We start from the raw sequence: 13,622 nt of genomic DNA on the forward strand, positions 1-13,622 counted from the left end.
ATAAAGCAGTATCGTATTGGAGTGTTTTAGAATCGTAAAATCAAGGTTGGAAGAGAGCTCTTAAGATCAAGTCCAACCATTAACCTGTCACTGCTGTAACCCCTAAACCATATCATCCAGTGCCAGATCCAGACACCTCTTAAACACCCCCAGGGATGGTGACTCCTCCACTCCCTGGGCAATATTCAGGTACCTGAACACCCTAACAGTGAAAAACTTCATCCAGTTTTCCCAGGATCTCCATGCTGAATCCAAGACCCTGAGTGCACAGCCAGAGGAAGCAATCCCTGCACTATGCTCATATCCATGTTCATTTCTAATAGTTTGGTTCCAATTTATTTGCTGCTCCTAACAAAGAGGTAACTAAAGAGTAAAAGAGTAACTGAAAGAGGTATTCTGTGTTTATAACAGGCATGCAAAGAGCACCACAGCTGCTGTGGATTTGCATGTCAAAATGTAGAAACCAAAGTAATTTAAAGAAACGACTTCAGAAACTTTCTGAGAAGATCTGGAACACACACATTAGGTGTCTGCAGGTTCCTCATGGAAGGTCAAGCCTGGAATATATTGCCCAGGGAGGTGGTGGAGTCACCATTCCTGGAAGTGTTTAAGAGGCATCTGGACCTGGTGCTGGAAGATATGGTTTATGGGTTACAGCAGTGACATGGTTGGACTTGATGATCTTAGAGGTCTCATCCAACCTTAACGGTTTTATGATTCCTCATGAGGTGCAGCACTGATCTCTGCTCTCTGGGACCAGTGACAAGATCTGTGGGAATGGCTACAGCTGTGTCAGGGGAGAGTTAGGCTGGATATTAGGAAGAGGTTCTTCCTCCAGAGGGTGTCTGGGCACTGGAACAGCTCCTCAGGGCAGTGGTCATGGTCCCAAGCCTGACAGAGCTCCAGGAGTGTTTGGCCAATGCTCTCAGGCACAGGGTGGGATTGTTGGAGTCTCCTAGTGTAAGGAGTTGGATCCATGATCCCTGTGTGTCCTGTCCAGCTCAGGATATTCCATGAGTCAATGAAAACACGCTGATGTGTTGCAAAAGCTCATTTTGCACACACTGCTGTTAATCCAAAGTTATTTTCAGTACTTAAAGAACCGAGACAATGTGAAACACAGGATCCATGGGCCAGGTGAGCGCGCACACACACACACACACACACAGAGCACAGGTGAGCAGGGCAGGCTGCCTGTGTCCCCCACAGAACAGCACAGGTGAGCAGGGCAGGCTGCCCGTGTCCCCCACAGAAAGGATTCACTGCACAGTCAACTCACAGGTTTTATTTACACTTGTCTACAGCATCATTTTGCCTTACACGTTCTCTAAGCCAAATGAACCATCATTCTCCTTTGCTTGTAGCCTAGCAGTTGCTAAATTTCAACCCTCTCATCTGTTAAGTACAGCAACAATTGGAATACAAAGCACAAGAAAACCCCAAGGCTAACAACAGAGCTTCTATTTGATCTGGTTGGACGCTGAGTCAGAGGCACAGCTACAGACTAACCTGCTCTTGTGCAGCCTACACACATTTAGCATTGAAATTAGAGAGAAAAGAAAGCATTAAGGAAGAAACTGCATTGGTTTTTTTCTGCAAAAAGATTATCAAAATACTTCTACACCAAAAACATTTCTAGACCAGTCCAAAAGACATGGCTCAAAAAATAAGAGGAAAAACAAAAGCAGAAAGGAGTTTTTCACTGTCGCTCCGTTTGTTTCTGCAGTTTGCTGACAAAAGCAGCAAATCTGGGTCTGGGAGTTTTACTACTGAAAGAAATGCAGACATATTGCTCTTTGCTTGCTTAACAAGAAGAATTTTCCTTACCATACTTACCTTGTGATGGCACTGAAGAGACTTAAACCTTTCTTAACCAAATGGAGCTCAAGAGAGACCAAGTTTTGTACTAAAATAGATTCCATAAAGCATTTTAAGCCATAAATGATGTCTCAGGGACAAAGAATGATCGCTGAAGAACACAGAACTTTCTGTACAGTTTATTAATTCTCAGTTTTTGAAAGAAAAATAAAATTCAGATACCTTGAAAACTCTAGTCAGCCCCAAGGGAATTTTACAGACGCCTGCAGGAACTTCCCTTGATCCCAAGGAGCTACTTCCATGCTCCTCCATCTCAAGAGCAGATCCTAAATCATCCATTACAAGAAAGGATCCTGGAGTCCAGTGTCTGGAAAGCATCACAGCCAACAGGACTTTGCTGTCTGCAGCAAAGAACTTCTAGTCTCAAATGTCCTCACTTCCAAGGAATGAAGGCTAATTCCCTCTAGGGAATCATGATGGACTGGAGGGTTAAGTGCTGCTTTGCACTGAGCATCACTAAAGAAAGGGGTGTCCAACTACACTGGGACTTCAACAGAGGCAAACAAAACCCAAAGAGCCCTAAGTCTTTCCTGCTGTCACCCAGGGGTGACATGGCCCTATTGCTGTGCTGTGGTCCCACACGAGCTCCAGAGGCGGCTGCAGAAACCTCAGGGCTTCTTCCTCACATGAAGAGCAGAGTGGCACCAGCACATTCCACCCTGCTCCTCCACCCGAGGGAGCCAAGCATGGAGGAACTGATGTTTAAAGACAACACCCCTTCCTGCTCACAGCACAGGACCTCACACCTCCATCAGGGAGTTTATGGCTTAAAATGCTACCTCACGTCTTGGGTCATGGATGAACAAAGCTGCAGTTTGCCAGAAAGCAAGGACAGACATGCACCTCTACTAGCAGATTTAGCACTTCTGACCAAGTAAGACACCAACTTCTTAAAAATGTCTCATGCACTGACTGGAATTTTGGTGGGTTTTGTGTGAATTTGAGCTTTAATGGGTTATTTCTTTTTAGAGCTCGTTCGGGAGCCAGAATGGGAGGAGCCGGAGGAGGATCTGCGGCGTCTGCAAGATACAAACGGAGAAAGCATGCAAAGAAATGAGTTGGCATCAAGGCTAGCAGCACCCACTTTGAGCAGTCTGTATCCTACAATAGCTGGAAGCCAGGTATATCTGATAGGGGCCTTACAAGAATATACAAATAACTTTTAAGCCAGTAATTTAATGCTAAAAGTCTAAGTGTAATACTGAGAGTAAATACAGTTTCTAAATGCAGTATCTGCTTATGGAAATAATCCAGTAATGCACACACTAACACTTGCACACACTGAAAGAAGGGCGAGGCGGGTCTTACTACGGAACATGCTCCTACCAGGAGGAATATCATTGGGGGGGGGCAGGAATAATAACATAAAAGCCATTACAGAGGGTTTAGCAGGAAATAAGAGTAGGGCAGGTGAGAAAACTACTTTTACTATGAGAATAACTGATCAGATTCAATTCTTTCCCAGTGAATCTCAGTCCTTGAGAATAACCAAAACAAAAATCACACATTGCAATACACCCATTGTTATTCTACATAAACCCAAACCTTTCGGGTGACCGTGATCTCGATCGTCTTTTTTTGCGATCACCAGATGAAGAAGATCTAGAACGACTTCTCTTCTTGCCTCTCTCGGGGGAGGACGAGGAGGGAGAGCTTGAGTAAGATCTTTTCCTTGGGGTGGAAGACCCCCTGTAGGACCTGGAGCTGGATCTTTATTGATTAAGAAATAAATCAGATTTAATTCTGGTATCATGGAGAGAGCACAAAGAAAGAACAAACAGAGACAGATGTCATGAACACTCACTGCTCTAGTTACACACCTGGGGGGTTTCCATACTTACTCCTCACTTATCTCCCACTAAAACTGCTACTGCCAGGGCAGTTCTCTTAATATGCTTCCTAACTAGTGTCTTTAGTTAGGAATGCTTTGGAAAGCTCCTCCCAGCATTCACCAAAATGACCCATTTTGGCAAAAAGCCCTTGGGAAGTTTTCTCTATGAGGACTTTCCTCAGCAGTTAAATTCACACAGCAACATGGCTTGAAAACACAGACGTAAAGCTGATTTAACCATGTTTCACTTCACCTGAATGGGTGTTTCACACTGGAGATTTGTCATGTTCATCTGACTGGATGAGCAAAAAATTCAGGTGTATGTACAAATCTCTACATTTGTGTAGAGAGTGAGACCTTCCCCAACCAGAATATTGTAAAAAGCTATTAGAAAGTAAAAATATTTAAAAAGATGTCTTAGAATACACTCATTTTGGCATTAAGGAAATAGAATGAAGCAGCTTTGTTCACAAGCACTCAAAAACCACTTTGGTTTTCTAAAGCGATCAAGAAAAAACCCACTTGTGGTAAAATGAGAACTACAAAGTCCTAAACTGGACTTTCAGAATGAGATTAAAAGCCTCAAAGGACAAGCTGATACCCTGGGGACACTCAGTGACTGCCTTGTGGCTCAGCTGGGGAGCCCCTTCAGCCCTAGTGGGGACACAGAGACCCTTCCCCTCTTCCCAAAAGCACAGATTCCACCCTGCACTGCCCCTCACATGATAACTCACAGCACCTTCTTGCCACCAAGGGGGGTGGCACCAGTTGTGATGGTTCTTCCCAACTCAAACCTCCTGATTTAGAGTTTTAGGATTCTCTGCATGCATAGAGAGGGGACAGCTCTTCACTCCATCAACAAGGGAATGCTCTGCCACTGGAATGCCTCTGCAAGGGCACCTCAACTGTGCTTCTGTTACTCTTCACTGCACAGCTCAGCAACCGCTCCAAAGGCATCACCAGAACTGCTCTCAGCTTCTCCCAGGATTTGCTAGCCACATTTTTCTGCATTCCCCCCAAATCTACTAGGATAATGGCCACACTGCCTGTGGAAGTCAGATACCTTCAGCAATTAGCACTAAACACCAGCAGTACAGAGGCTGTTCTAACGCTCCTCCACATCAGCCAAAGTGGGACCAGGGGAAGCACCAACAATTCCTGGAGCAGGTAACCAAGCTCTCAAATCCTTCTTGCTCCACACTGCAGGTCTGTGGTGTCCACTCGTCTAGCCTAGGCCAGACTGAACCTCTTCCACCAAAACCTCTCCTTCCAGACACACATCTGTGGTGGCAACGGAGACCCCCAGGAATTCCGACTTCCAAGATAAAAATCAGTTAATGCTTCTCTGACCGGCACATATCAACAAGCAGTTGGTCCTTCTGCCCTCTGCTCCCTGCCAGGACAGAGTTCTACCTCATTCACCTGGATTTGGACCCACGAGATCTAGACTGTTCTCTGGAACTGGAACGAGATCTTGATCTGGAACTGGAAGAGCTCCTTGAATGGGACCTGCAACAACAGGGAAGGGTTTTTCCAGTGTCTGACTGGCACTGAGCAGTCACTGCTGCTGTGAGCAGCACAGACACGATGCAGCAGCACAGTTTGGGTCACTAGAGAGGTGACACTTTCCTTCTGCCCCCCCCAGCAGCACCATGGCACATCTTAAACAGCCAATCTAGCATATTAAATGGTGCATTAAACATTTATAGTCAACTTTGGGTTATGTCTCCTAAAACAAAGCACAGCAATTAAACAGAATCTCAGTTATTTGGCAATACTAAATAACTACATGTTTATTAATTACTTAATTAAATCAGTGTTTCAGTTTGTGCCTTAACTGGAAATCCCCCAGTTTCTCTGGAAAGCAGAGCAGCTAAGAGCATTGGCACCAGCTAACCCAAATTTCCCCCCAGTCAGTTCTCACTTCTCACAAGCATTTTATAATCAGCCTCAAATCTTTGTAAAGGTAGTCAATTTGGGACTAAAACATGTCCAAATCTAACACAACTTGTAACTAGCCAAGATTATTTTTCACTGATGGATTTCCCTTAAAACATAAACCCCCAAAGGGGTAACAATGGCAGCAAACTTGCAGCAGCCATTGTAAGGTAAGGCACTGCAGTCAAATTCCAGTAATATTTTCAGGAAAAACACATTCTACTTGCTGCCAACCTCTCAGTCTGTATTGTTCCCATGACTTCCCCACATTACTGGCCAGGACACAAGCAGGATGGACACTTGCTAGCTAAGAAAGGTATTAAAACCTTTCCAAAACACACAAAGAGGTATCACAAATGGCCACTGATATTTCCAGTTCTCTGTAGCTAGAAGCAAAAGGTGCAACAGGAAGTTGAAATCTCAGGACAAGCCACTTTTACTTCACCTTTGTGAATTAATGAGGAAAGTCTTGGCCAGGTGAAGATAATGTGTCTCTGAGTCTCCCACCCCTAGATCCAAGGTCTGCACTCACACGGAGCCCATGCTGCTGTGTGCTGTCCCCACACAGGACAGAGGTTCTCTCCACACCTCAATTCGTGCCCAAAACTGCTGACAGCTAAGTCACTGTTCTTCCTTGAGTGCCTCTCCTTGGAGCCGTGTGGCAAACGCAGGCCTCAGCAGCATGGGAAGGAGAGGGAATCTGACCACAGGGAATGTGAGGAACAGTTTGCCTGGGAAGAGGCAGCACGAGCAAACACCACAGGGATGGGGAGAAGCCAGGCCAGAGGCAGAGGGTGACACCTGGCTGGCATGAGGGGCTGGAGAATTTGGGCAGTGAGAGCACAGAGAGGCAATTACAGAGCTGGGAAGATTAGAAGAAACTTGAATTTCATATACATGAATTTAATGTATAACCCTGTGAGCTAGTACTGATTTCAGGTCTTAAACCTATCAGCATCCTCCTTGTACCAGTTGTGAGGCAGCTCAAAAGCTCCAATATTATTTACATCACATGATCACAAAGCATTGATTGTTAGTTTATTACTGAATTTGAAGAGTAATGTGAGATCTTAAGTCTGCCCAGCAGATCTGTTGTGTGGCCTCAATATAAACCTTCAGTGTTATTAGAGAATCAGAGAATCCTGGAACAGTTTGGGTTGGAAAGAACCTTAAAGCTGATCTTGTTCCACCCCTGCCATGGGCTGGGACACCTCCCACTAGCCCAGGCTGCTCCAAGACCCATCCAGCCTGGCCTGGTACACTCCCAGGGATGGAGCAGCCACAGCTGCTCTGGGAAACCTGCCTGGAACAGAGAAACCCTTTCCTTTGTGCTTCGGTTTGACTGATAGGGAACATGACAACCTTTTCCTGGGCAATTACAGTTCAGCCTCTCTTTTTGCTTTGGGTTTGTCACTTATCATCAAATCAAGTTCAAGTTTCTTGTCTTTATTCCCAGGATACTGCCTTTGTGTCTCTCCACTGAATCTGCCTGGACTGGACCACCACTGCCCTCCCTACCACCTCCTCCCACTCCAGCAATGCCACCTTCTCTGTATGACTGAACCACATATGGCCAACAATCCTGAAAAAACCTGAAAATAAGTGATATTTTCAATTTATCTGAAGGATTTAATCAAAACATCAACTTAAATTCACTAAAACAAGCAATGAGACACACGGAGCCTCCACACAGGCCCCACAGAACATCCTCCACCTCTGTGCAGACCATTAGTCACATATCAAACTAAACTGTAAGGCAGTCAAGAAACAAAAGTAAATAAGGAATTAGATACTGACATTTTGCCTGATGTTACCCTGGACCTGTACCCGTTTACCTGGACCTGGACCTCGAGCTCGAGTGGGAAGAGGAGCGCGAGGAGGAGCGCGAGTGGGATGAGCGCGACTTGGAGCGGCTGCGCCTCGATGGCTTCTTCTTCTTGCTGCTGTCTTCCTCCTCACTGGCATCGAGGTTGTACTTGGACAGGTCAGCATCATCCTCATCCTCATCCTGCAACACACACACAGGGAACACTCAGGGAATGGTTTAGTTTTGTCATCAGTTAGTGGGTTTAATTTATTCTATGGTTTATCTTCACAGGATATTCAGAGCTGGATGGACCCACAAGGATTGAGTACCAACTCTTGGCCCTGCACAGAACTTTCCTGAGAATTCAACCATGTGCCATCTTGTGCTGTTTTCCAGCCCTTGAAAATTAAACTGAACTTAATGAGATCCCAAAGTTTTAAAGAGTAAAGAATAACTCAAAATCTGTGTTTCAAAGAAAACTAATAAACCCCCACAAAAGCCTCACCTGAAATCCTATTTTCTGTCCTTAACCGAAGTTAATGGAAACACAAACACATCTTTACCACTTTAAATGAGAGCCCAGAAGAGTTTTCAGACTGAAAATCTCTAATTACAGCACCATTATGCAGAGACAAGTTTCAGCTGCAACATGTGGTGAGTGCTGTGTCAAGAAGAAGCACATGCACATGTCTCTGCAGGACTCTTGCCCAAAGGTGTGGACAAACCAAGATGTGATGTTCAGGTATTTCAGGAGAGATGAAACATTTATCATTTATTCTTTTATAAAAACTGATGTGGTTTTAAAAGCACAAGAATAGAACTCAAGAGCATTCCCTTTGTATGGCAACAATACATAAAGCTTCCAAATGAAGATCTTGGAATTGTGGATACTGAGCTCAATAAGTTTCTAAACTACACATTTTTAAACAGAGATATTTAGGGTAAAGCAGAGCTAGTGCACATCTTCTCCAGCAGCTCTGGGCACTGTTATTGCAGAGCTGCTCCTCAAGGCAGGTAAAAACACAGCCCAGTCCTTCCTCACTCAGCAGCACTGCAGTAAGGATTAGAAAGGAATTAATTTAACAACAAACCATCTCACCTCATCCAATTTATACTTGGAAAGATCTTCATCCTCATCCTCCTCATCTTCCCCCTCAGACTCCTTATCCTCCACCTCCTTCAGGATGGATGCAGGACCCACAGGCTTCCCACGGTACTTCTTCTTTTTGCGCCCAAACTAGGGAATTTGGGCCATTGGAACAGGATTTAATCACAAGGAATTACCAACTGCATGTTCTGATAACACTTCTATGAGGAAATAAGCTTATAGCAAGTTAAGGGAAGTGATACTTCTTGCTCAAAGGGAAGGGAAGTATCACAGCACATCAATTAGCAACTAGAAAATGTGAGTGAGATGTTGGGAACAGTTAGAATCCATGGAGAAGCTGAATGGAGATTTCAAGATTTTCTATCTTAAATTGATCCTTAAAAACAGTGTTGAGCACCTGGCACAGCATATGCCCCCCAAAGCACCCCCTGCTCTCCCTCACCTCATCGTATTCCCCATCGGATTCTTCTCGCTCGATGTACTCCACGTTCTCCCGTTCGTTGAATCCTCCTCCGTAGCCTTCAGAAAGGGCAAAGCAAAGACAACCTCTTGAGCTGCACCAAATTCAGCTGCAGGAATCAACTTGCACAGAGGCCCTGGAAGCCTTTGGTGGGTTTATAAATATGCCATAAGGGCCAAAGAGGATCTCAGGAGAAGCAGGAATTGTTCCCACACATGCTGATTAGATACAGATCCACAGAACCTAACTGAGACAACAGATTAAGTCCCACAAAGAGCAAAAATGCAATTCAAAACTAAGTATCACAGAACCCCAGACTGGTCTGGGTTGGGAGAGACCTCACAGCTCATCCCATTCCATCCCTGCCATGGGCAGGGACACCAAGTGTTTTACCAACTTAATTATTAAACACCTCAATAAATAATAAATCCTTTAATAAATTAATTGCACATTACCATATTCAATTACATAACACAATTAAACAGTTCTCTTTAATATTCTTTACTCTTTTTATAACATTAAATAAGAATATTAAAATATTATTGGTAATTTGGAATAAGCTCTGTGCTTTTCTTCAGGTTTCTATGCATTAGTGTTCCACTCTGTGCAGTAATTCCCTGTCCTGATCCATTCTCTGCACTAAATTCCCCATCCTGCCCCACTCTCTGCATTAATTCCCTGTCCTGATCCACCCTCTGCACTAAATTCCCTATCCTGCTCCACTCTCTGCATTAATTCCCTGTCCTGGCTACTCGGTGCACTAAATTCCCTCCCTGATCCCCTGGGGAGAGGTAGAGCTGTAAGGAGATCCTGCTCCAGTTACCTCTGGGCTCATGTTGATGCAAGAAGAACTGCAAAGGAGTGACAGTGTGCCTCCAGGACTGCTGGATGGCCCAGCTTCCTGCAGATGGACACACATGCAGACACACACACACACACACACACACACACTAGGCCTTCTGGAGGTTAGTAAAATATTGCTTCCCAACATGTTGGCATCACACCCAAACCCAGAGGTGGTTTAAGCTGAACATTCCCTGACTTCCCACATGGAACCATCACTTCACACACTGCCAAAACTCCACAAGGCTCAGAACCTGTGGACTGTGTGAGCTTTGCTGCAGGGCAAACAATCCCTTTAATAACGCTCCATTCTGATTTCTAAAGATATTTTCTGACAGGAACCCAAAGCACACACTGATCTCACCTGTCCTCTCCTCCAGCTTGGCATACTTTGGGGTGTTGCACATGTTACACTCTGACCTCCTGGCCCAGTTCACATTGCCACACCTTCGGGGAAAAAAACCAGAGAAAAACAGGGAACATTTTAACTCAGATTGGAAAGAAAAAAGGGAAGTGTTTGGAAAACACTTCAAAGTATTTTGAATAGAAGTTGGCATGTTTCAGCAGTGAGCTGCAGTCAGTGGCACAACACAACCCACCACTGGCAGTGACCAGGACAGAGAGAGGTGCAGGAGAGGCACTGGGTGTCCCACAGGGGTGATGGAAGGGACCAGCCTAGGCAAATCCAAGGGAAAGGAGTGAAGTTAACAGCCAGGCAGGTAATTTAAAAGACTACACAAAAAGTGTTAAGATCACTCATTGTTTCTCCACCAGCAGCATCCACAGTTAGAAGAGTTAATGGAGCAGCAGCCATGGGAATAGTGCTTATGGAATCATTTGGGTTGGAAAATCTCTCTGAGATCAAGTCCAACCATTCCCCAACACTGCCAAGGCCACCATTAACCATGTCCCCAAGTGCCCCATCCTCATGGCTGTTAAATCCCTGCAGGGATGGTGACTCCACCACTGCCCTGGGCAGCTGTTCCAATGCCTGACCATCCTTTCCATGAAGAAATTTTCCCTGATATCCAACCTAAACCTCCCGTGGCACAACATGAAGCTGTATCACCTTGTCCTGTGCCTTGTTCCATGGGAGCAGAGCCTGATCCCACCTGGCTGCACTTCCTGGCAGGATGTTGTAGAGAGATAAGGTCCTCTCTGATCCTCCTTTTCTCCAGGCTGAGCCCCAACAGCTCCCTCAGCCCCTCCTGCTGCTCCAGCTCCTTCCCAGCTCCATTCCCTTCCCTAGACATCCTCCATAGCCACAGCTTACTGCACAGCTGCAGTCACCTGCCTTCACCTCTGCATGCCTCTTACAGCATTCTAGGAGGCACAATCAGATAACAAAGCATTTGATTGCAACTGTCATTCTCTGACTTAAATCTTCATTTTCTCAGTGGATGGTTTGAAGAAACATCCGGGCATTTCCCTGTGGGCTAAACTCTGCTCACCAAATATTTAGGGAATTTCACAGAATCCCACACTGGTTTGGAAGGACCTCAAACCTCATCCCATCCCACCCCTTGCCATGGGCAGGGACACCTTCCACTAGCCCAGGCTGCTCCAAGTCCCATCCAACCTGGCCTGGAACACTCCCAGGGATGGAGCAGTCACAGCTTCTCTGGGCAGCCTGTGCCAGTGCCTCAGCAACCTCAAAGGGAAGAATTCTTTTCCAATATCCTATCCGTCCCTGTCCTCTGGCAGTAGAAACTCATTCTCTGTGTCCTGTCCCTCCATCCCTTGTCCCAAGTCTCTGCAGCTCTCTTAGAGGCCCTTCAGGCACTGGAAGGGGCTCAAAGGTCTCCCTGGAGCTTCTCTTCTCCAGGATGAACAAGATAAAAATAATGATCTCATAGATTTCCTAATGTGTTTTATCAGTAACAGAAATGGGGTACTTTAAGCTCATTCAGTCCTACACCTTCCACTAGCCCAGGTTGCTCCAAGCCCCATCCAACCTGGCCTGGAACACTCTCAGGGATGGAGCAGCCACAGCTGCTCTGGGCAACCTGTGCCAGTGCCTCACCACCCTCAGAGGGAAGGTAGAACCTCACACACTGCCTGGGGGTGTTATTCCATCCCCATGTCTTCCAAACCTGAGCGTGTCTCAGTTTATCAAACATGAACTTTTACCTGTCTAGCATTAAAACCTTTTCCTGCCACGTGAATTAGCTAAGTGCAGTGGGGGGGGAACAGCACAGCAGTGGGTCTGACCACACCCCTGTTATCAGGGCAAGGTACTGGGACAGGGCAGAGCCCAGGGTGGGCTCAAGGGGTGTTTGCTGTGAGGCCTGGAGCTGCCTGTGTCAGGCTCCTACGTTTTGCACTGCCAGTCATTGGCGCTGAACAGCCCTCGGCTCTTCTCTGCCAGTGTCTTCCCAATCTCCGTGCCCCCTGCCTTCATCATCTTGGCCTCTGTCGTCTTCTCTGCAGGGAAAACACACAGCAACATGTTCTCAGACACCAAACAGCTTCCTTCATGCTTTAATACAGAGATTTAGTGTTGTTTTAAAGGGACGGGATAGAGGAGGGGAAAGGTGTGTCCAGTCAGACACTGCAGTTTGGGTCATGGTTCAATAGAGTGGATGTTGTTTCATCATATGTTAAGGGGTTGGAATGGAGCTTAGAGATCATCCAGACCCTGGGCAGGGACATCTGCTCAGGTGGCTCCAAGCCCTGCCTGTCCAACCTGGCCTGGAACACTTCTGGAACACTGCCAGGGTTGGGGCAGCCACAGCTTCTCTGGGCAACTTGTGCCAGTGCCTCACAGGGAAGAATTTCTTCCCAATATCTCATCTATCCCTGCCCTCTGGCAGTGGGAAGCCATTCCCTGTGTCCTGTCTCTCCAGGCCCTTGTCCCTTTAGGCACTGGAAGGGGCTCTGAGGTCTCCCTGGAACCTTCCCTTCTCCAGGCTGAGGCACCCAGCTCTCAGCCTTTCACAGTTTCATAGAATCATAGAATTTTAGGGGTTGGAATGGAGTTTAGAGACCACCCCACCCCAACCCCCTGCCATGAGCAGGGACACCTCCCACCAGACCAGGTTGCTCAAGACTTTAGCCAACCTGGCTTGGAACACTCCCAGGGCTGGGGCAGCCACAGCCTCCCTGGGCAATCTGTGCCAGTGTTTCACCACCCTCACAGGGAAAGCTTGTTCCTAAGATCTAATCTGAATTTCCCTCTTTCAGTTTATCCCCATTACTCAGTCTGAAGGGCTGAGACAGAGCAGGGGAAAGGTGCGTCAGGTCAGACACTGCAGTTTGTGTCATGGTTAAATACAGACAGTGGATATTGTTCAAAAAGTTGAGATGGAGCAGCAGAAAGGACAGGTCAGGCTCTCACCTCTGCCACATCTGTTGCAGCTCGTCCTCCTGGCGAAGTTCACGTTCCCACACCTGCAGAGAGACACAGGGTGGAGTGAGTTAACAGAGCACTGAGTTACCCAACAGCAGGAACACAGAGCTGCAACCCCCTGGGATCTAAACCCAATGCATCCCCAGCCAAACACCAATACCCTCAGTCCGTGCCCTGAGCTTGGTGCCCCCCAGGCCCTAAGCCCAAAGCCGCAGCTCCCCCGAGGCTGTGACACCCCTGAACCTGTGGTCTGAGCTCCCCTGTGCCCGGGACATCCCCAGGGACACCCCAGGACCAGTGGCAGTGGCTCCTCAGGGCTGGGACCCTCCCAGGGCTGCCCCGTTCCCGGTGCGGCTCCTGGTGCCACTCCCGGCCTCGCGGTGGCCATTCCCAGTGCCCTTCCCCTTC

The 13,622-nt window shown here is 46.8% G+C and overlaps 1 protein-coding gene across 1 annotated transcript; it reads right to left on the minus strand.

The window, feature by feature from the left end:
- Window positions 1–2,816: 2,816 nt before the first annotated feature.
- ZRANB2 (zinc finger, RAN-binding domain containing 2) lies at window positions 2,817–13,255 on the minus strand (the record flags this gene model as incomplete). The annotated part of the gene is made up of 9 exons (XM_009070165.1): window positions 2,817–2,897; window positions 3,424–3,588; window positions 5,132–5,218; window positions 7,483–7,655; window positions 8,554–8,691; window positions 9,005–9,081; window positions 10,230–10,312; window positions 12,181–12,289; window positions 13,203–13,255. Coding segments are annotated over 9 exons (949 nt in total), but the record flags the coding sequence as incomplete, so codon positions are not given.
- Window positions 13,256–13,622: the final 367 nt, after the last annotated feature.

This window comes from Acanthisitta chloris, unplaced genomic scaffold (assembly GCF_000695815.1).
Source record: "Acanthisitta chloris isolate BGI_N310 unplaced genomic scaffold, ASM69581v1 scaffold19222, whole genome shotgun sequence".
Taxonomy (NCBI): Eukaryota; Metazoa; Chordata; class Aves; order Passeriformes; family Acanthisittidae; genus Acanthisitta; species Acanthisitta chloris.